Below are 21,376 nucleotides of genomic sequence, written 5' to 3'. Positions count from 1 at the left end.
ACTCTTGGATCCCGCCTTTCTAGCTATCGGTTGTTTACAGCAATGACTCCTGTCCCATTTCCCTATCATACCTAGTTTTAAAAGTATGAATAGTATTTGCTTCCACAACCTGTTCCCCAAGTGCATTCCATTTTTCTACTACTCTCACGCTAAAAGAAAACTTCCTAACATCTCTGTGACTCATCTGAGTTTCCAGTTTCCACCCATGTCCCCTCGTTCTGTTATTATTACGTGTGAACATTTCATCTATTTCCACTTTGTCAATTCCCCTGAGTATTTTATGTCCCTATCATATCTCCTCTCTCCCTTCTTTTCTCTAGTGTCGTAAGGTTCAGTTCCTTCAGCCGCTCTTCATATCCCATCCCTCGTAGCTCTGGGACAAGCCTCGTCGCAAACCTCTGAACCTTCTCCAGTTTCTTTATGTGTTTCTTCAGGTGGGGGCTCCATGATGGCGCGGCATACTCTAAGACGGGTCTCACGTAGGCAGTGTAAAGCGCCCTAAAAGCTTCCTCATTTAGGTTTCTGAATGAAGTTCTAATTTTCGCCAGTGTAGAGTACGCTGCTGTCGTTATCCTATTTATATGTGCCTCAGGAGTTAGATTAGGTGTCACATCCACTCCCAGGTCTCTTTCTCCAATCGTTACAGGTAGGCTGTTCCCGTTCATTGTGTACTGTCCCTTTGGTCTCCTGTCACCTGATCCCATTTCCATAACTTTACATTTACTGGTGTTAAACTCCAGTAGCCATTTCCCTGACCATCTCTGCAGCCTGTTTAAGTCCTCTTGGAGGATCCTACAATCCTCGTCTGTCACAACTCTTCTCATTAATTTTGCGTCATCTGCAACCGTCATCTGTGTGTGTGTGTGTGTGTGTGTGTGTGTGTGTGTGTGTGTGTGTGTGTGTGTGTGTGTGTGTGTGTGTGTGTGTGTGTGTGTGTGTGTGTGTGTGTGTGTGTGTGTGTGTGTGTGTGTGTGTGTGTGTGTACTCACCTATTTGTACTCACCTATTTGTGCTTGTGGGGGTTGAGCCCTGGCTCAATCAACTGGTGTACAGGTTTCTGAGCCTATTGGGCTCTATCATACCTACACTTGAAACTGTGTATGGGGTCAGCCTCCACCACATCACTTCCTAATGCATGCAATTTGTCTACTATTCTGATACTGAAAAAAATTCTTTCTAACGTCTCTAGGGCTCATTTGGGCACTCAGTTTCCACCTGTGTCCCCTAGTGCGTGTGCCCCTTGTGTTAAATAGTCTGTCTTTATCTGCCCTATCAGTTCCTCTGAGAATCTTGTATGTAGTGATTATGTCCCCGCTAATCCTTTTGTCTCCCAGTGACGTGAGGTTTAATTCCCGTAGTCTCTCCTCGTAACTCATACCCCTCAATTCGGGTACTAGCCTGGTGGCAAACCTTTGAACTTTTTCCAGTTTAGTCTTATGCTTGACTAGATATGGGCTGCATGCTGGAGCCATATACTCCAGGATTGGTCTGATATATGTGGTATACAATCTTCTGAAAGATTCCTTACACAAGTTTCTAAAGGCCGTTCTTATGTTAGCCAACCTGGCATATGCCGCTGATGTTATCCTCTTGATATGAACTTCAGGAGACAGGTCTGGCGTGATATCAACCCCCCAGGTCTTTCTCTCTCTGACTGTTGAAGTATTTCATTCCCAAAGAGTTCCTTGTATCTGGTCTTCTGCTCCCTACACCTATCTTCATTACATTACATTTGCTTGGGTTAAACTCGAACTACCATTTGTTCGACCATTGCTGCAGCTTGTCCAGGTCTTCTTGAATCCTCAAGCTGTCCTCCTCTGTCTTAATCCTTCTCATAATTTTGGCGTCGCCAACAAACATTGAGAGAATGTACACACACAGGTACACACATTGTGTGTGTGTGTGTGTATGTGTGTGTGTGTGTGTGTGTGTGCGCGCGCTCACCGAATTGTACTCACCTAGTTGTGCCTGCGGGGTTTGTGCTCTGACTCTTTGGTCCCGCCTTTCAACCGTCAATCAACTGGTGTACAGATTCCTGAGCCTACTGGGCTCTATCATATCTACACTTGAAACTGTGTATGGAGTCAGCTTCCACCACATCACTGCCTAATGCATTCCATTTACTAACTATTCTGACACAGAAAAAGTTCTTTCTAACAGAACTTTCTAACTCTTTCTAACGTCCCTGTGGCTCATTTGGGTATTCAATCTTCACATGTGTCCCCTTGTTTGCGTACCTCCGGTGTTCAACAATTTATCCTTATGTACCCAGTCAATTCCTCTGAGAATTTTGTAGGTAGTGATCATATCTCCCCTGACTCTTCTGTCATCCAATGTCATTAGGTGCATTTTACGCAGCCTTTCCTCATAACTCATGCTTCTTAGTTCTGGGACTAGCCTAGTGGTTCTACCCGTTTGGAAGGGAAGGGAACTCTGCCCATTTCTTTCCGCCGACACCTGAAATCGAACCTGTGCCAGCTTCTTTATGTAATATCTCTGATTAGCTCACCATTTTTCGTGAATATCAGGTCGAGCATGTTTTCGTTCCTAGTTGGTTCTGTAATCTGCTGACTGAGTGAGAACTTGTCACAGAATCTCAGAAGTTCTCTGACCTGTGGTTGGTTATTTCCAGGTTGATATCCTGCTATAATGTTATTGTTTACTGTTCTCCATTTTAAACTGGGTAGATTGTAGTCTCCGAAAAATATAATATCTGGTACTGAGTCTGCTAGGTTATCAAGAATAGTCTCTTTTTTGTGTATCTGTTCATTGAACTCTTCAACTGTTGCGTCTGGCGGTTTGTATATTGGTATAATAATTTGATTTATATTTTCTACCTTGATTCCAAGTACCTCTACCACCTCATTGGTCGAGTTCAGTACCTCTGTGCATGCCAATTCCTCTTTAATATACAGACCTACTCCTCCACTTGACCTAATTACTCTGTCACATCTATAAAGATTATAATTTGGGATCCAGATTTCAATATCCATATTGTCTTTCGCGTAGGTTTCTGTAACTGCACCAAATATTTAGTTTGATTCTATTAGAAGCCCATTTAAGAACTTAATTGTATTTCTTGATTTTGACTTTAAGCCTTGTAAGTTTGCAAATATGAAAGATTTCCCATATTGCGTGTCACTTCTGGTGGGCTTTGGTAGTTCTCCCCCCAGGTCCAGGGTGTGGTGTTGTGGTAGTGGTTCGTCCAGTGGTGGTAGTAGTGTGGGTGTTGTGTGGTGTAGTACCTGTTTGCTTGTTGATGAGGGTTTGTATTCCAGTCGTGAGGATATCTCCCCCCCCCCCCCCTTCCGTAATCAAGCAGTTGTTCCATCTGCCTGTTCCTCTCTCTTATATGTTCTACTCTGTTTCTGCCTTTCCCTAAAAAGATTCCAGTACTATCATATTGATCTTCCCATCTTTAACGCTGTGTACCTCTCACGTGGGATTCCAGGCACTGAAGATTGTTACTTTTTTTTCATTAACTGAAGATTGACATAGTTTAGGGTGGAAGTATCTGCACACTGTTCCAAAACGGCATGTACCCCTCACCAACATGTTCCTGCATTTTCCAGGATGCCAAAAAATGCATTTTATGCCATTTTCACATACTTGCAGATGCCTTATGTATAGAATTTGCAAATATTCTCAGTTTTTATTTTCTCCAGATTATTTTTACCTGTGCCTGTCTTGGCTGTCTCTATATTAAAGCCATCGCCGGTTTTCGTCCCAACTCCTTCGCTTATGCACTCTTTCTCACTGTTGCTTTCATTGTTTATATTACCTGGCTCTGCAATATTGCTGATGTTTTGTACCACAATACCGTTTCTTTCCACACTTCTGCTGTAGTTCTCTAAACTACTTGTTCCTTTGTTGTTTTCTCACAGTCCGCTGGTATCACTGGTAGGTTTTCTGTGAATGTTAATCTGTGTGACTCGAGTATGGCATTCAGCAGTTTGGTTATGTTTTCCCATATTAACCTCTCATTTTTGGAAACCCAGAATATTCCTTGTCTGTTTGTGCATCCTGTAGATAATGCTACACAGCTCAGATGAAATCTTGTGTTAGTGATGTAACACTTGCCTCCAACACTATGTCTTCCAAGTTCTTCAAAACACTGGTCACACACATCCAGTGACTGATGTATTGTATTTGTGCTTCACCGTATGTAGCCCTGGAATATTATATATGTTTATTTGTTCTACTTAATGGGCAGGTACTTATCGTATGGTGGAGGGTGACGGTCCCAGTGAGATGTACAGTTGACGCGCTGGTTCCCAGGTCGCTTGATGGATGCCACCTGTTGCCAGTTACTTCACTCATAACATTGATATATTAATTTTCCTGTATTACCATAAGAGATATTCTGCTTAATTTCCTGCTTGCAATGGTATTCATTTACTCTATTACTAGTTCCTAGATCCACTTTTCCCTATTACACTCGTTGGAAACAAGTGTAATAGGGGAAGGAAATTACTAGTTAGAAATTTCTTACTAGTGACTTCAAGGAAATTACTAGTAAGCCCACACATGCGATGGTAACGGGACGTGAGCCTACGCTCGGGATGGCCGACATTTACACAATTTTACAGTTGACACAATTGTTTACCAAGAGAGCTTAGTATTGTGGACAACTTGGATTGGTCATAGCAAACTCTTGTGACATTGAAGTATACATAAGGATTTTATTCAAGACGATTGCCATTACCAATGTTAATCTTCAGAATCATTAATATTCACCACCACCAATCACCCCCCCCCCCGCGGGCTCTACCTGCTGGAGGTTGGTTACATTCCCTTGTCTCTCCACCTCCAGTAACCATGTCCTCGCTAAAGAGGCAATGTACAGCAAGGCCGCAGCAATCGCGAGCAACCGATTTGTGTCTCTCCAAGGAGGTGGGGCGAGAGGAAGTAGCGGAGAAGGGAGAGGAGGAGGAGGAGGGATGAATCTGAGGCTCAACCACACAGGACAACCAGCGAAATTACGGGGTTAATTAGGTGATTCAGTGGAACCGTCGGGCGGGCCGCGTGCCAGGAATACGACTGGGGCTTCATTTCTTAATTAAATTAAAGCCAAAATACACCTGACGTCTCCACCTCCCCCCCCCCCTTCACACACATATGCTAAAAGTAGGAGTGTGTCGAGTTGCCTAGCTTTCAGTCATTCACTAAAAACAGCCCATTAACCTGATTATCTGCACCTTGGATGATTTTTATTTGCAGGGATATTCCTGCGCGGGCCCTAAGCCTCTGGCTGGCCCACTAAGTGTTGCTTGTTTCTGTTTTACTAGGGCGGAGTATGAGTATTTATGACTCGTATGGTCGCTTCAGTAAGATTTTGCCATATGTGTTTAACAGCTTCTTCTGCTCTTTTGACTCTAAGTTGAAATCTTATTGGTTTTGTAACTGTGCACTGTGTTAGATAATGTATAGTGGTCTGTCGACCTTGGACGATGTTATTGGAAGGTAACACGTTCCTTAAGTCTGTGAGCGAGTGAGGGCTTGGTGTTGGGGAGCTTCTCACGGCTATATCCTCGGGACCTCGGTATCTTCCAGGCTCTGCTTGTGGCTTATTTATGCAAGATTTAATGTACTTTAGTGAGTTAACTCCAGCTACAGGATCTCTGTATATGACCATGAGTATTGTTATAATTATTTTTACTGTGCATATTTTACCATTATAATTACTATTATAATTATTACATATTTGTAGGCCCAAGCTGTTGCCTCTGTTTTTACGAATAGCGCGCATGCCGGGCTGTTCATCCCTGGACACAGTAGTGTTCCGGGTTGAATAGCTTTTGTAGCATGTCGTGGTTCAGCGGGTATGATGCGCGTCTGACATTTTCCTTGACGCTGGTTCAATCCCATGCTTTACTCCAGTGATTTTTTCACTGTTATACACACATTGTTGTACTAAGTCTCTAGTTAACAACGACGCCTGACGGTCAGTAACTGACCCCCCCCCCCACCAGCAATTAAGGGTAAACATCCCACAGCAACACAAACCAAGCCAAGCGGATAATTCTGGGTAATCCCAGATGATACGAATCATCACGAAGGATAATACTAACATTTCCATTATATACGGCAGAGTTCAACAGCTAAATGCGACCTTATGACCTTCTGCATAAAGGTCATGAGAGACTCAGTCATTCCAATAGTATATTGGAATAAATAATCTTTTAATTTTAGCCGGCCACCAGTCTGTATGCGAACTGGCTTAAAAGAAATTCTGCAAATCTTATCAAACTGCGTATCGTAGTTATATGGTCTGGTCGTACTGCAGCTGTGGTCGTACTGCAGCTCTGGTCGTACTGCAGCTCTGGTCGTACTGCAGCTCTGGTCGTACTGCAGCTGTGGTCGTACTGCAGCTCTGGTCGTACTGCAGCTCTGGTCGTACTTTAGAATTACTGCAATACATTAGACAAAGCACAAATAGTAAAGGCAAAAATACTCCATCCTTTTTCTCATAGGTCATTGCGGGTAATGTTGTGTAAGTTCAACAGACACAGTCCACACACTGACCACTAGTGTTCACTTACAGTCACCAACACTCTCGCTCTCTTATTTTTTAGCTTGCAAAATATAGCAAGGCTCTCCTAATGCCACAGAGTTCAATATCCTTTGTGTGGATATCGTGTCAACAGTATTACACACATCACGATGACACAGACAAGGCAGTTAAAGCTGCGTGGCATGGAACAATATCTGCGGTTAAAGCCACACTTCCCTATGACAGTAGATATTGCTGGAAGTTGATCACAAACACTCAGCAGAAGGCACTCGTGTTAAGACGGGAAGGGTAACTATCAGGAGAAAACGCCAAGCAATTACGACTATATGTTACTGGGTAGGGATCAGGGGTAAGGATTTAACGGGGGGTGTAAGGAATGGTGCCCAACCACTTGGACGGTCAGGGACTGAACGACGACCTGCATAAAGCGGGACCTTCGCTCTACCGTCCAGCTCAGGTGGTGTTGAGATCTACGACCTGTTTATAAATAAGAACTAATATATAGGGACTGATGAAGGCATCCACAAGTTAGTGAGACGCTGTCGTGTCCAGCATTACCTGTGGTAGATAACTAACCTAACCCTGCCAGTTCTAGTTGTAAGCCAGCCAACTAAAGTGACCTCGCCTATCCTACTAGGAGAACCCAAAACAGAAAACGAGACCGTATATCAGTTTCGCGAGCCGCAAACATTTTCTAGAACGACGATTTTTGAGACTACGTAAAGCATGCGTCAAAAGGCGACGCTCTATTAGGATGAAATTTTTTATAATAAACATAAATAAACAGTGGGACACAGTCCTCCACATACAATTTGTGAAGTCATGTTAATTATTTTTAACCCGAAGTTTGCTAGTAGACTGGACTCGCTTCGCATGTATAAGAAACTTGCTATTTTTGTATTAATTAACTTCAAAAACCCTACAAATAGATTAGAGTAGCAGCTCAGTGTTGCGTACCAAAGTTTGCTAACAATAATACCAAATATTTTAAATTGTTGATATTCTAAATTTTTATTATTTTCAATGTAAATATTTTTCCAATGTCAATATTTTCAATTATACTTGTTTAAACTGATAATATGTTTATGATTAATATTTTCAAGAGCAAATATCTCGAAATTTCATTTTTTTTACAGAAATACGAGACAGTTGACAAATAGGTTCAGAGAGAGAAATACAGACATACAGAGACAGACATAAACATCAAAAGAGACATCAGTGAAATGGGTAGAGAGACAGCAAGGGACAGAGAGAGACAAATACATTGCGATGAATACAGACGGACACAGAGAAAGGCAGAAACAAAGAGACGCAGAGACACAATCAACGAAAGATAGAGAAAAGGACAGACACACATACACGGAGCAGCAAAAACAGACAGAAATAGAGAGACGGAGACAGACATACAAAGAAAGGTACACAGAAAAAGAGAGATACACAAACAGAAAGACATAGAGAGATAGATTAACAGTATACAGACAAATGCATATATTCAGATAGAAAGTCAAAGTCAAATGTAGAAAATGAGAGATAGTCAGACAGACAAAGCGACAAATACAGACTTACAGAGGAACAGATCTTAGAGTAAGTTTTTTATTATTATTATTTTCGTACATGTGGAAGCTTATAATGTGCACATTGTATACCAAGTGTTCTCCAGTGTTTATGTAGGACACAATAAGACATGCTTTAGTATCTTAACTCGTTTTTCTTTTACAAAACATGTCGTCGCTCTATAATTCTTAAACTGTAAGTAAAAAAACTTATTCATTTACACTTAAACTTTAAATGAATAAATTTTGTTATTAAATTTATAAACAATAATAAGATATATAATTTGTATTTTGTGCCCCCCGTCGTCTCCCCGTCATAATCCACAGCCATCCTCTAATTGCATAAGAACATAAGAACATAAGCACTTAGTAACATATACATATATTAATATACTCAACCCCTCCAGCACTGAGCTGCGTCAATTCTAGTAAGTCCGCTCCCTGGAGACAGTTCACACACTGAGGAAATAGGCTCTCCTAATATTTGCTGTAAACCAATCGTAGCATTTTCCTTAACTATGTCCAATCACAATATTTCAAAACTGTTGGCCTCGCTCGTCCACTATTTTTTACACATGTGGAACGATTTGTTATACAGAACTGTGCATGATTGTTCTCAATACTCATATAATCTTCATGAAAGATTTTAAATAAGTAACAGGGCTGCTTAAAACACAGTCGAGGCTGTGTAGGAGGAACTCTTCTTACACAGTTCCGAATGAAGGTCAGAAAGATTATCGCATCATAAAAAGATTAAGGAGTCGACATAAACCCCAATCTAAAACCAGAGGCACATATCAGCTCAATAATATTGTCAGAAAATACCAAACTGGCTAACGTTCGGAAAATTTACAGAAAATTGGATAAAGGCGCATTCTGAGAGCTGTATATAAAAGTTTTAGACTCATTTTTGAGCTTGAGGGACTAAGATGTGCAGAAGATTGAGGGAACTGGACCTCACCACTTGTGGACAGAAAGAATAAAGCAGACACAATGATGTCATTAAAGATTCTAAGGGGAATTGAGCGAGTACTAAGCAACGTACGTAGAGAAGCAACGTACGTAGAGAAGCAACGCACGTAGAGAAGCAACGTACGTAGAGAAGCAACGTACGTAGAGAAGCAACGTACGTAGAGAAGCAACGTACGTAGAGAAGCAACGTACGTAGAGAAGCAACGTACGTAGAGAAGCAACGTACGTAGAGAAGCAACGTACGTAGAGAAGCAACGCACGTAGAGAAGCAACGTACGTAGAGTAGCAACGTACGTAGAGAAGCAACGTACGTAGAGAAGCAACGTACGTAGAGAAACAACGTACGTAGAGAAGCAACGCACGTAGAGAAGCAACGTACGTAGAGAAGCAACGTACGTAGAGTAGCAACGTACGTAGAGAAGCAACGTACGTAGAGAAGCAACGTACGTAGAGAAGCAACGTACTAAGTAAAGAACACTAGAATGATTCTTCAGTGTGAAAATGGAAAATAAATGCAATGGTTATATCAGTTACAAGGACAATTCTACTGGATGTTTAATACACAAATATGATGTGATACAAATATCTGTCGCAAAGATATTTCTGTAGAAATAAGATACAAATATCTGTCGAAAAGAGTCATTGCAATGAATTACTGATATGCATTCATACATTCGTATACACACATACACATACATAAATACATATCAGAAAAGAACCGTAAAGTGGCCACCATTCACGAAGAGAGATATGGTGACTCCTTGACAGCACTATCACAAACTTTTGGCAGAGAGTTGCGGCTATCTCTCTCTCTCTCTCTCTCTCTCTCTCTCTCTCTCTCTCTCTCTCTCTCTCTCTCTCTCTCTCTCTCTCTCTCTCTCTCTCTCTCTCTCTCTCTCTCTCTCTCTCTCTCTTTCTCTCATTCTTGTTTTCCACATAATATTCTGCATAACTTAAAATATTCTGTTCAGGTCCTCTCAGTCCAACAAATTCCGAGCAATTAGCTAATTGCTTACAATGGAAAAGTGAGAATTATAAAAGGAGTACCCGGCTGCTCTTGGGCCTCTTCTCCCTCTATCCAACCATTCCTCTCTTTCCCACTCTCCCCTCCTTCGTCCCTATCCCCTTGGTCACTCTTTTTCGCTCCCCTCGTCCTCCCCCTTCCCCTTACATTGTATATTAACAGAGGAGGTGGGTGTGCCTCTCGGCATATCTCTCTCCCAAGTCATCCTCCTGTATTGATGGTGCTTTTGTGCAGCTGTGTGATCTATTCTACAGATACATATTCTAACATAAAAGTGGCTTGCTGAAGCCCCAGCAAGCCACTTTTTGTACATTTTTATAGAGTGGGGAAAACTAACACCTAAACTTCAAAATTCCTAGGCCTAATGTAGCAAATATGTACTTCATTATGACTTAAATAGCGTGTATTAGGCCTAGGATGGTTAGGTTAGGGTTATAATATATATAAATATAAAACCTCACAAGTTTGTCTAAATACAGTAATACAAATGCCCACCTTCTGGTGGTCCGACATATAATATTCGTATGTTCGACCACATGGTTACAGTAGGTACTTTCACTCCAAGAGGATGGCCTGCTGTATCGTCAGTCTGTATATTTGAGGATACATTTGGTCTCTCAAGTTTACAATATATAATTTATAACATATAATCTCTCCATATACCTATTGTTGTCTGTAATATATTGTGTTATGGTAAGTTTAACATTAGCTTTTTGTTTGATGATTTATTATTGGTATTTGTTTATTATATAATATTGTTTATTATATAATAAATATTTTATTTATTTATTGGTTTTTGATAATATATTAGGAAATTAATTTCTTGTAACTATCTCTGGCTTACTACATAAATTCTATTTGTCAATATTTTGTAGTCACTGAACCTATACATCGACGGAAAGTGAGAGCCAATGACACACAGAGAGAGAGAGAGAGAGAGAGAGAGAGAGAGAGAGAGAGAGAGAGAGAGAGAGAGAGAGAGAGAGAGAGAGAGAGAGAGAGAGAGAGAGAGAGAGAGAGAGAGAGAGAGAGAGAGAGAGAGAGACAGAGAGAGAGAGAGCAAGAGAGAGAGAGAGAGAGAGAGAGAGAGGATCAGCAATAAGTAAGAAGAGTTCACAAACATAATAACATGAAAGTGATGGTGAATCAGACCCAACACAGCAGAGAGACAATGTCGACGAGAGAGGCAGATGTTAAAAATGTTAGCGTAGTGCACTTGTTGTGTGATCTTCCTCTCCAGTTAATTTAGGGGTACAATTTTGTTAGCGTGAACTGCAGTTATTACCAAAATGTAATTACTGATGCACATACCGAAAAATAACGTAATAATGTGATGATTATGCTTACATGCATTGTTTGTGTTCATAAAATGCAATAAATCATTAGGGGTTTACCCCATAATTGGCACAGAGGTTGATATATGCGTGTCAGTTGAATACTAATGTGTTTGTTTGTGTGTGTGTGTGTGTGTGTGTGTGTGTGTGTGTGTGTGTGTGTGTGTGTACTCACCTAGTTGTACTCACCTATTTGTGCTTGCGGGGGTTGAGCTTTGGCTCTTTGGTCCCGCCTCTCAACTGTCAATCAACTGGTGTACAGATTCCTGAGCCTATTGGGCTCTATCATATCTAGATATGAAACTGTGTATGGAGTCAGCCTCCACCACATCACTGCCTAATGCATTCCATCCATTAACTACTCTGACACTGAAAAAGTTCCTTCTAATGTCTTAGTGGCTCATGTGGGTACTCAGTTTAAACCTGTGTCCCCTTGTTCGCGTCCCACCAGTGTTGAATAGTTTATCCTTGTTTACCCGGTCGATTCCTCTGAGGATTTTGTAGGTTGTGATCATGTCTCCCCTTACTCTTCTGTCTTCCAGTGTGGTAAGGTGCCTTTCCCGCAGCCTTTCCTCGTAACTCATGCCTCTTGGTTCTGGGACTAGTCTAGTGGCATACCTTTGGACTTTTTCCAGCTTCGTCTTGTGTTTGACAAGGTATGGGCTTCATGCTGGGGCCGCATTCACCAGGATTGGTCTTACATATGTGGTGTACAAGATTCTGAATGATTCCTTACATAGGTTCCTGAAGGCTGTTCTGATGTTAGCCAGCCTCGCATATGCCACAGATGTTATTCTTTTCATGTGGGCTTCAGGAGACAGGTTTGGTGTGATATCAACTCCTAGATCTTTCTCTCTGTCCGTTTCATTAAGTACTTCATCTCCTGTTCTGTATCCTGTGTCTGGCCTCCTGTTTCCACTGCCTAGTTTCATTACTTTGCATTTACTCGGGTTGAACTTCAACAGCCATTTGTTGGACCATTCACTCAGTCTGTCTAGGTCATCTTGTAGCCTCCTTCTATCGTCCTCAGTTTCAATCCTCCTCATAATTTTGGCATCATCGGCAAACATTGAGAGAAACGATTCTATTCCCTCTAGGAGATCATTTACATATATCAGAAACAGTATAGGTCCAAGGACTGACCCCTGCGGGACTCCACTCGTAACGTCTCGCCAATCTGAGACCTCACCCCTCACACTGACTCGTTGTCTCCTGTTGCTTAGGTACTCCTGTATCTAACGGAGTACCTTCCCTTTCACTCCAGCCTGCATCTCCAGCTTTTTCATTGGCCTCTTGTGTGGCACTGTATCAAAGGCTTTCTGCCAGTCCACAAATATGCAGTCTGCCCACCCTTCTCTTTTTTGCCTTATTTTTGTTGTCTGGTCGTAGAATTCAAGTAACCCTGTGAGGCAGGACCTGCCATCCCTGAATCCATGTTGATGCTGTGTTACAAAATTGTAGTGTGCTGTGTACAAAGGTGCTGTGTACAAAGTTACAATGTTGCATGTAGTTGTGTGTGTGTGTGTGTGTGTGTGTGTGTGTGTGTGTGTGTGTGTGTGTGTGTGTGTGTGTGTGTGTGTGTGTGTGTGTGTGTGTGTGTGTGTGTGTGTGTGTGTGTGTAATTAAGTGTAGTTACAGGATGAGAGCTACGCTCGTGGTGTCCCGTCTTCCCAGCACTCTTTGTCATATAACGCTTTGAAACTACTGACGGTCTTGGCCTCCACCACCTTCTCACCTAACTTGTTCCAACTTTCTTCCACTCTGTTTGCGAAAGTAAATTTTCTAATATTTCTTCGGCATCTGTGTTTAGCTAATTTAAATCTATGACCTCTTATTCTTAAAGTTCCAGGTCTCAGGAAATCTTCCCTATCGATTTTATCAATTTCTGTTACTATTTTGTATGTAGTGATCATATCACCTCTTTTTCTTCTGTCTTCTAGTTTTGCCAAATTTTATGCCTCTAACCTCTCCTCGTAGCTCTTGCCCTTCAGTTCTGGGAGCCACTTAGTAGCATGTCTTTGCACCTTTTTCAGTTTGTTGATGTGCTTCTTAATTAAGATATGGGCACTACACAATCGCTGCATATTCTAGCTTTGGCATAACAAAAGTCGTGAACAATTTCTTTAGTATATCGCAATCCATGTATAGTGTGTGTGTGTGTGTGTGTGTGTGTGTGTGTGTGTGTGTGTGTGTGTGTGTGTGTGTGTGTGTGTGTGTGTGTGTGTGTGTGTGTGTGTGTGTGTGTCTGTTTGTCTGTGTGTGTGTCTGTGTGTGTTTGTGTCTGTCTGTTTATAGATGTAGTTTTTTGCGTGAGAGTGTATTTATTTACAATTATGAAATTAAAATTAAATAATTTACATGTATCTCTATCGTTTACAAATTCATATGTCTGCAGGAATTATGGTCACAAATTCTGTTCACTTTCCTTATTTATTTGAAAATAAATGATAACAAAAATACTTATAGCATTATTCACGAAACAGGACTCCCTATCTAAGACCTCCTTGCTTAACATCTTGTAACACTGTAAAAGTGTTTGAGTTAGTTTATTTAAAATATATATAGAGTACATGAGTCACAGACAAGGATCTGAGAGGCGCCAGTTGTCTGCCTGAGATCTCACACCTCAAAGCGTTAATGACCTCAAGTGACCTGAGGTCAGATCATGACAATTTCACCTTGCTTCCGCTAAGCTTATAATTGTAGTCTGGTAGCCTTCAAACATGCCGACGTTTAAGGAGTGGCTTGGTAGTGCCGGAGGCTATCTACTTGTGGGCGGAGTTAGCTACTAGGTTCCCCAATATAAACTCGGAGAGCTATCCAGCAGAAAGCATTAACAGACAGAGCAGCAGACGAGAGAGAGACGACGTCCCTACCAGGGAGGCTGTCGGCCGGCAGGGGCGAGACAGTCTCTGTCAAGCTACAGACCCCCCCCCCCCCCCCTCTCTATTCAACTTAGACTCAGTACTCGGTGAGTGAACATTAAGGTGACTTGTCGTGTTTTACAAGTGTTGTGTGATGATCAGGGGCAGTCAAGTTGTAGGGTTCTCGAATTCTTGGATGATGACTCACTTTGCATATTAAACTGGAACATTTTAATTGAATTGCTAAATTATGATACTTCATGTGAAATATAATTATGAATTTATTATTTAAATTGTGTTTAACTTTGTTCCCTAGAGCTTTGAGTTGAGGATTTGAGAAAGCCTCTGTGATTATTGGTTACATGATTTAATGAGTACATGGTTTAGAATGATACATGGTACAGAGGGAACATACTAATAATGAACTCATGGTAATAACATCTTTTGAGAATAGTTTGTGATACAGGCAAGTTCCATTCCTTGTCTTGTATGTAATGATCATGAATGGATGGTGGCAGCATTTCGTCTTCTACTATCTACTCTTCTACCTCTACTATCTACTTTTCTACATCTACCTATCTACACCTCTCCCTCCGCCCTTCTCTAAACTCTCACTTTCAGCTAATGGCCCTCCTCGCTCCTCCCACCTCCCTACCTCTTACCCCAAACCCTCACTAATTACTTCACTATTCATTTCTTTCCTTTCGTTTTCTCTTATACGTTTGTGGCAATGACTCTGTATTCTAGAGTTCTCTCTAGAGTTTCGGGTAACTGATCAAGTGACGGCGCCTTGTAGTCTTAGCACCTAGGTAGTCGAATACCTAGGTTACAAGGTGTTGAACCAGAGAGGTTGCCTTAGGAACTCTGGGAGTGCTCTAGAATAGTTAGCTAACTGGGGACGGGATAACGGACTAGAGAGAGCTGTTTCCCCCGGCCTCGTTAGTTAACTGGGGGGTGGAATAATGGACAAGATAGAGCTATTTCCCCCACCCCCCGTTACAATGTTGGCAGCGGTGTTGAACAATGTTTAAGGTATTGGTGTTCTTTTAACATTGTTCAGTCCCACGTGTCTTTTTGCCGCTCAGGCGCTATCAGGGAGATCTTGACAGGTGTTTTACTTTCGCGATTTAGCGAGTTTTCAGGTTAGGAGATTGTGATTCTCTGGTGTTGTGTTTAGTGATTTTGTGAGTTTTGTGAAGTTCAGGGAATGTTCACCAGAACTTGCGTGTGTAGTGATTAATGTTAGTGATAAGATTTGGTGATTTTGGAACTTAGCGGTGTTGGTAGTGCAGGTCAGCTGAGTGTGACAGGTGACCTCGCATGTCCCACGGGGACACCCAGCCACCGCTGGTCTCCAGGTCAGTGGGGAGTGGCAGGTGTAGTTCTTAAGTAGTTTAAGTGTGGTTCTGCTCAGATTATTGCGATCGACTGTTTTACTCCATTTGAACGCAATAACCCGAGGTGTACTGGTATTGTACAGCATGCTAGGGGGAGCCTTAGTATGTCAGTAGACTTCACGTTGGGGACGCTCGACGTTAGATAGTCTGGTCACAGGGGTGGCAACAGTTTGGGGTTGTTGACCGGCGGAGAAGCTAGGGAGACACTCTGGGTCACGTAGGTGGCTGTAGGTTAAGGGTGGGAGTAATGGTTAATTATGTACTTAAGATTAGGAACGGTACAGTTAAGTTTAGGCTAGTGTTTTGTCTATTAGTTTTGATTTTTTTTTTGTGACAAGTTAAAAGTAGTGATGACCTTATTCTCTCTTCTCTAACTTTACTCTGTTACTGTTTTATGTTCCACCAAGTCAATATCATTCAGAGTTAATTGAATTATTAAAAATTGAAGTGTAGTTGTTGCCAGGAGGAGAGCGTTATGATATGACTGTGTAACCCTATACAAACTACAGGGTCACACAAATATCTTGGGAGCACGATATTGTCGCCTTTCTGTTCATCCACAGGTGGGAGCCAGAAGAGAGGAGAGACGCACATACAAAAGAGGGAGACGGCTGCTATGTACCACACTCAGGGGCGTTTATCACCACCACCACGACCAGCCCACTACCTGGAGGTCATGGCTCCACCACCACCACCACCCCAGGGGACCCCAAGATGCAGCCCTCTCGGTCGGTCAACATTGGTCTACCCAGTGGACCCCAGGACGGACGGACCCCAGGGGACCCCAAGACTTACGGACCCCAGTGGACCCCAGGTCGTTCTGCAGACGACCCCAGACGACCCAGTAATGATGGAAGAGGAGCAACAACGACTCCAGTCTGTCCCACCAACATCGGTCTACCCAGGATGGACCCCAGGACGGACAGACCCCCAATGGACCCCAGGTCGCTTGTCTAAGACCCATGGGAGGAGGAAGAGAGAAGAAAGAAGAGAGAAGAAAGAAGAGAGAAGAAGGAAGAGAGAAGAAAGAAGAGAGAAGAAAGAAGATAAGACAAGCTGAGTGAGACACGATACCTAGTGTCCCTTGCTGGTGTCAGCATCATTGCATGGAGCGTAATTGCAAGACAGGATCGTTTGCCTTAACTGGCCGCCCCTCCTACAAGCATGTTGCTCTGTTGAGTGATTCTTCCTGTGTCATGCGGACTTGATGTGGCTGTCAGAAGTAGCTCTCTGAAGGAGGCGTGCTGGAGCAACAGGGAGGAAGAAGAGTAGGATGGGATTTCTACTGTTGGCAACTATATGAAGGTCTCGAAACTTGTAGTCCCTATAGCTGTGAAGAACCCCAATATACGTCTCTCATGGTGACTGACGTAGGGCCAATTACAGATCAGCTGGGACAACCGAATTCCACGGTCCTGTGCTCAGTTCAAGTAGTAACGGCTTTCGGGTTGACCAAGTGTTGTTGTGCGTTAACGACGGAGAAGCGACGGAGGCAGTTGTGTTGAAGAAATGTGGTACAGGATTATCTACAAGACCAAGCAGTGACGTCGCCCAGCCAGAGACAATGGACGTCTGTCTATATATTTCATTTTTTAGAGTAGGATGATGTATATTTGTTTAGCTAGGATGTATTCTTTTCGTTAATAAAGTTGTCGCACACGGCTAGCTTGCTTTAGCAGTGTTGCAAAAACTTTATTTTCGGGGAGAAGGGGAGATGTAACACTGTAAAAGTGTTTGAGTTAGTTTATTTAAAATATATATAGAGTACATGAGTCACAGACAAGGATCTGAGAGGCGCCAGTTGTCTGCCTGAGATCTCACACCTCAAAGCGTTAATGACCTCAAGTGACCTGAGGTCAGATCATGACAATTTCACCTTGCTTCCGCTAAGCTTATAATTGTAGTCTGGTAGCCTTCAAACATGCCGACGTTTAAGGAGTGGCTTGGTAGTGCCGGAGGCTATCTACTTGTGGGCGGAGTTAGCTACTAGGTTCCCCAATATAAACTCGGAGAGCTATCCAGCAGAAAGCATTAACAGACAGAGCAGCAGACGAGAGAGAGACGACGTCCCTACCAGGGAGGCTGTCGGCCGGCAGGGGCGAGACAGTCTCTGTCAAGCTACAGACCCCCCCCCCCCCCCTCTCTATTCAACTTAGACTCAGTACTCGGTGAGTGAACATTAAGGTGACTTGTCGTGTTTTACAAGTGTTGTGTGATGATCAGGGGCAGTCAAGTTGTAGGGTTCTCGAATTCTTGGATGATGACTCACTTTGCATATTAAACTGGAACATTTTAATTGAATTGCTAAATTATGATACTTCATGTGAAATATAATTATGAATTTATTATTTAAATTGTGTTTAACTTTGTTCCCTAGAGCTTTGAGTTGAGGATTTGAGAAAGCCTCTGTGATTATTGGTTACATGATTTAATGAGTACATGGTTTAGAATGATACATGGTACAGAGGGAACATACTAATAATGAACTCATGGTAATAACATCTTTTGAGAATAGTTTGTGATACAGGCAAGTTCCATTCCTTGTCTTGTATGTAATGATCATGAATGGATGGTGGCAGCATTTCGTCTTCTACTATCTACTCTTCTACCTCTACTATCTACTTTTCTACATCTACCTATCTACACCTCTCCCTCCGCCCTTCTCTAAACTCTCACTTTCAGCTAATGGCCCTCCTCGCTCCTCCCACCTCCCTACCTCTTACCCCAAACCCTCACTAATTACTTCACTATTCATTTCTTTCCTTTCGTTTTCTCTTATACGTTTGTGGCAATGACTCTGTATTCTAGAGTTCTCTCAAGAGTTTTCGGGTAACTGATCAAGTGACGGCGCCTTGTAGTCTTGGAACCTAGGTATTCCAATACCTAGGTTACAAGGTGTTGAACGAGAGAGGTTGCCTTAGGAACTCTGGAGGGTGATCTAGAATAGTTAGCTAACTGGGGACGGGATAACGGACTAGAGAGAGCTGTTTCCCCCGGTCTCGTTAGTTAACTGGGGGGGGGTGGAATAATGGACAAGATAGAGCCATTTCCCCCACCCCCCGTTACAATCTACCAATCTAAGACGCCATTGTCACCTCCTACAGCCCGTCTTTGCTTGTCTCAGCAAGTTTTTTTTAATTTCAACTGTCCGTCGTACAGCTGGGTGCTTCCATGGCCAATTCTTATCCGGAGGAATTCATTCAAGCATTTGGTCTCTAATTTCCATCTGTTCCGTCTGGTTGCAGTGTTAAACTAGGCATAACAAGAGGACATATGCCAAGTAGACCATATCAAGGACATATCCTGCCCGAAACGCTTTGCGTAATAGTGGCTTTAGGCATTGTATGTACTAGCTCTATCTATAAAGCCAACAAACTTTGTAAAATCTCTTTATGTATGTACCTTTACCTAAATAAATATTATTATTATTATTATTATTATTATTATTATTATTATTATAAGTATAATTGTAAATACATGTCAGGTATAACATGAAGATGCATGTCCTGTAGAAAACGAAATTGCATGCACAGCATAACACAAAGATGCATGCTCAGCATAACACAAAGATGCATGCTCAGCATAACACAAAGATGCATGCACAGCATAACACAAAGATGCATGCTCAGCATAACACAAAGATGCATGCTCAGCATAACACAAAGATGCATGCACAGCATAACACAAAGATGCATGCTCAGCATAACACAAAGATGCATGCTCAGCATAACACGAAGATGCATTCTCAGCATAACACGATGATGAATGCCCATCAGGCACAGCACGATGACATAATAGCGAGTATAACATGAAGATGATTTTAATCATAACACAATGATGATGTTAATCACATCACAAAGTTGTATGTCAATAATAACACGACTATTACATGTTTTAGCTTAACTCAAATTCGCATGCCAATATGTTTTTTTTTTTAAGTTTAAAAAATTAGTTTTGAGCTTAAAAAACGTTTTTTTTAACCTTTTTTAAGCCTAAACAAAGTTTAGGCTTAAAAAAGTGTCTATAAGCTAAACAACACTCTGAAGTGTTTTAAGTGTTTCATGCTGCTCCGCCATTTTATTTATGATTTTTTATGCAGATTTATTTCTTTTATTGCAATTACGACTATTGCTAAAACTAATATAACATTAAAATGCCAACTTTCTTTTCAAACAAAATTAAATTTAGGAAAAAATCGTTTTACGCCCTTAGATTTTCGAGAGCCTGCGAACGCATCGTGTTAATTCTATAAAATGTAAATATTAATTAATATCTAATTCTTGTTCCAGCACCGAACTTAATTAGTTTATAACGACACCATTAATTCTGTGATTTTATGATTTTATGCTCGATAAATTGTTTTAGCTTATCGAATACGGAGGGATTAACTGAGAGCAAATTGTGGCTGATTATCTTTAAAATCAATCTCACGATGAATAGGGAATAGTGTTGTTGAAATATTGAGAATAGGGTTGATAATTTATGAAAACAAATTACCAGGTATTTTACGATCTCTCCCCTTCAGTTCCCGCCCCCCTCTTCCTTCTCTCTTACCCTCTACCCTCTCTCAACTCACTCCTACCTTTCTCCTCTCTCCTCCCCTGTCTCTCACAACATCTCCATCTCCTCTTTCCTCCTCTATCACAATTTCCCCTTCTCTCCTCACTCATTCCCTCTCCACCCAGTGTCCCAATCTATTCCCCCCATCTCGCAGCTCTCCCCCAATCACTCATTCTCTCCTTTCTCCTCCTTTTCGCCAATCCCTACTTCCCTCTCCCTCCAAGACTTTATCTCTCTTCCCATATAAAAGGCTATGAAGTCTTTAAACTCTTCTTATCAGCAAGGTAGTATGCCATTATTCCAAAGCATTAACAATGTATATCTAATGTAAAGAAATATAAAATAACTGTTTCAACTGATGAACTATGTCATTTAACAATCACCACAGCTCACACATTTTGATGAGGAAGCACTCCACTATTACTATGTAGTCACAGAACATTTCAAATGTTGGGCTCAACTATTTCTGAATACTATCAAATTCTTCAACTGCCTCAGCTTGTTTAGAGTGCAACTTAAATGTAGGTTGCAGTGTTCTGCGACATGTGAAACCAAAGCATCACTGACTTCAGCATAAATATAACTGTCGTGACTGTGAACTTTGGTAACTAATGATCCTTTACTTACTGTTCGTGAGCTGAGCTGTGTCTTGTCTGGAGAATCCGGATACTGAGGTTTGTTTACTTACCGTTCGTAAGCTGCTCGCCGAGAGGTATCAACAGGGGTACCAACACGTTCACCGCCATCTTCGCACTGTTAACACGACGGCTCCCGCACGGCAAGGTTGGTAGGTCTAAAACAAATAAAAAAGGGGTTATTTTTTTATTGTGAGTAACATTTATGAGGAATAATGAGAAGGAAATAATAATCCAAATACAAATTTTTACTTCAAAACATTGATGGTAATTATATAAAGTGTTTTGTTTATCATTTATATTATCAAACTTGTTATTAAAAAGCGTTTAGATCAGGAGTGTTATGGTTAAAGTGTTTTTATTTGCCCCTTTTATTTATATAACAGGTCTAGAGTATAATGTATAATGCAGTGAAGTGCATGTGCGCTTGCATACATAATGGCCGTCAAGGTCAGGTCAGATTAGGTTATTATATATATATATATATATATATATATATATATATATATATGTCGTACCTAGT

General features: G+C 41.6%; 1 protein-coding gene across 1 annotated transcript in view; it reads right to left on the bottom strand.

Moving 5' to 3' along the window:
- LOC123770365 (putative neural-cadherin 2) overlaps window positions 1–21,006 on the bottom strand; it is a 776,166-nt gene extending 755,160 nt beyond the window's left edge. The window contains 1 exon segment of the mRNA XM_069339955.1: window positions 20,907–21,006. Coding sequence (XP_069196056.1) covers window positions 20,907–20,964 — 58 coding nt within the window. The 5' untranslated portion in view covers window positions 20,965–21,006.
- Between the last annotated feature and the right edge of the window lie 370 nt (window positions 21,007–21,376).

The sequence above is a fragment of the Procambarus clarkii genome, chromosome 42 (genome assembly GCF_040958095.1).
Source record: "Procambarus clarkii isolate CNS0578487 chromosome 42, FALCON_Pclarkii_2.0, whole genome shotgun sequence".
NCBI classification, from domain to species: domain Eukaryota; kingdom Metazoa; phylum Arthropoda; class Malacostraca; order Decapoda; family Cambaridae; genus Procambarus; species Procambarus clarkii.
The sequence above is the reverse complement of the archived record's forward strand: the minus strand, read 5'-3'. Positions and strand labels throughout refer to the sequence as shown.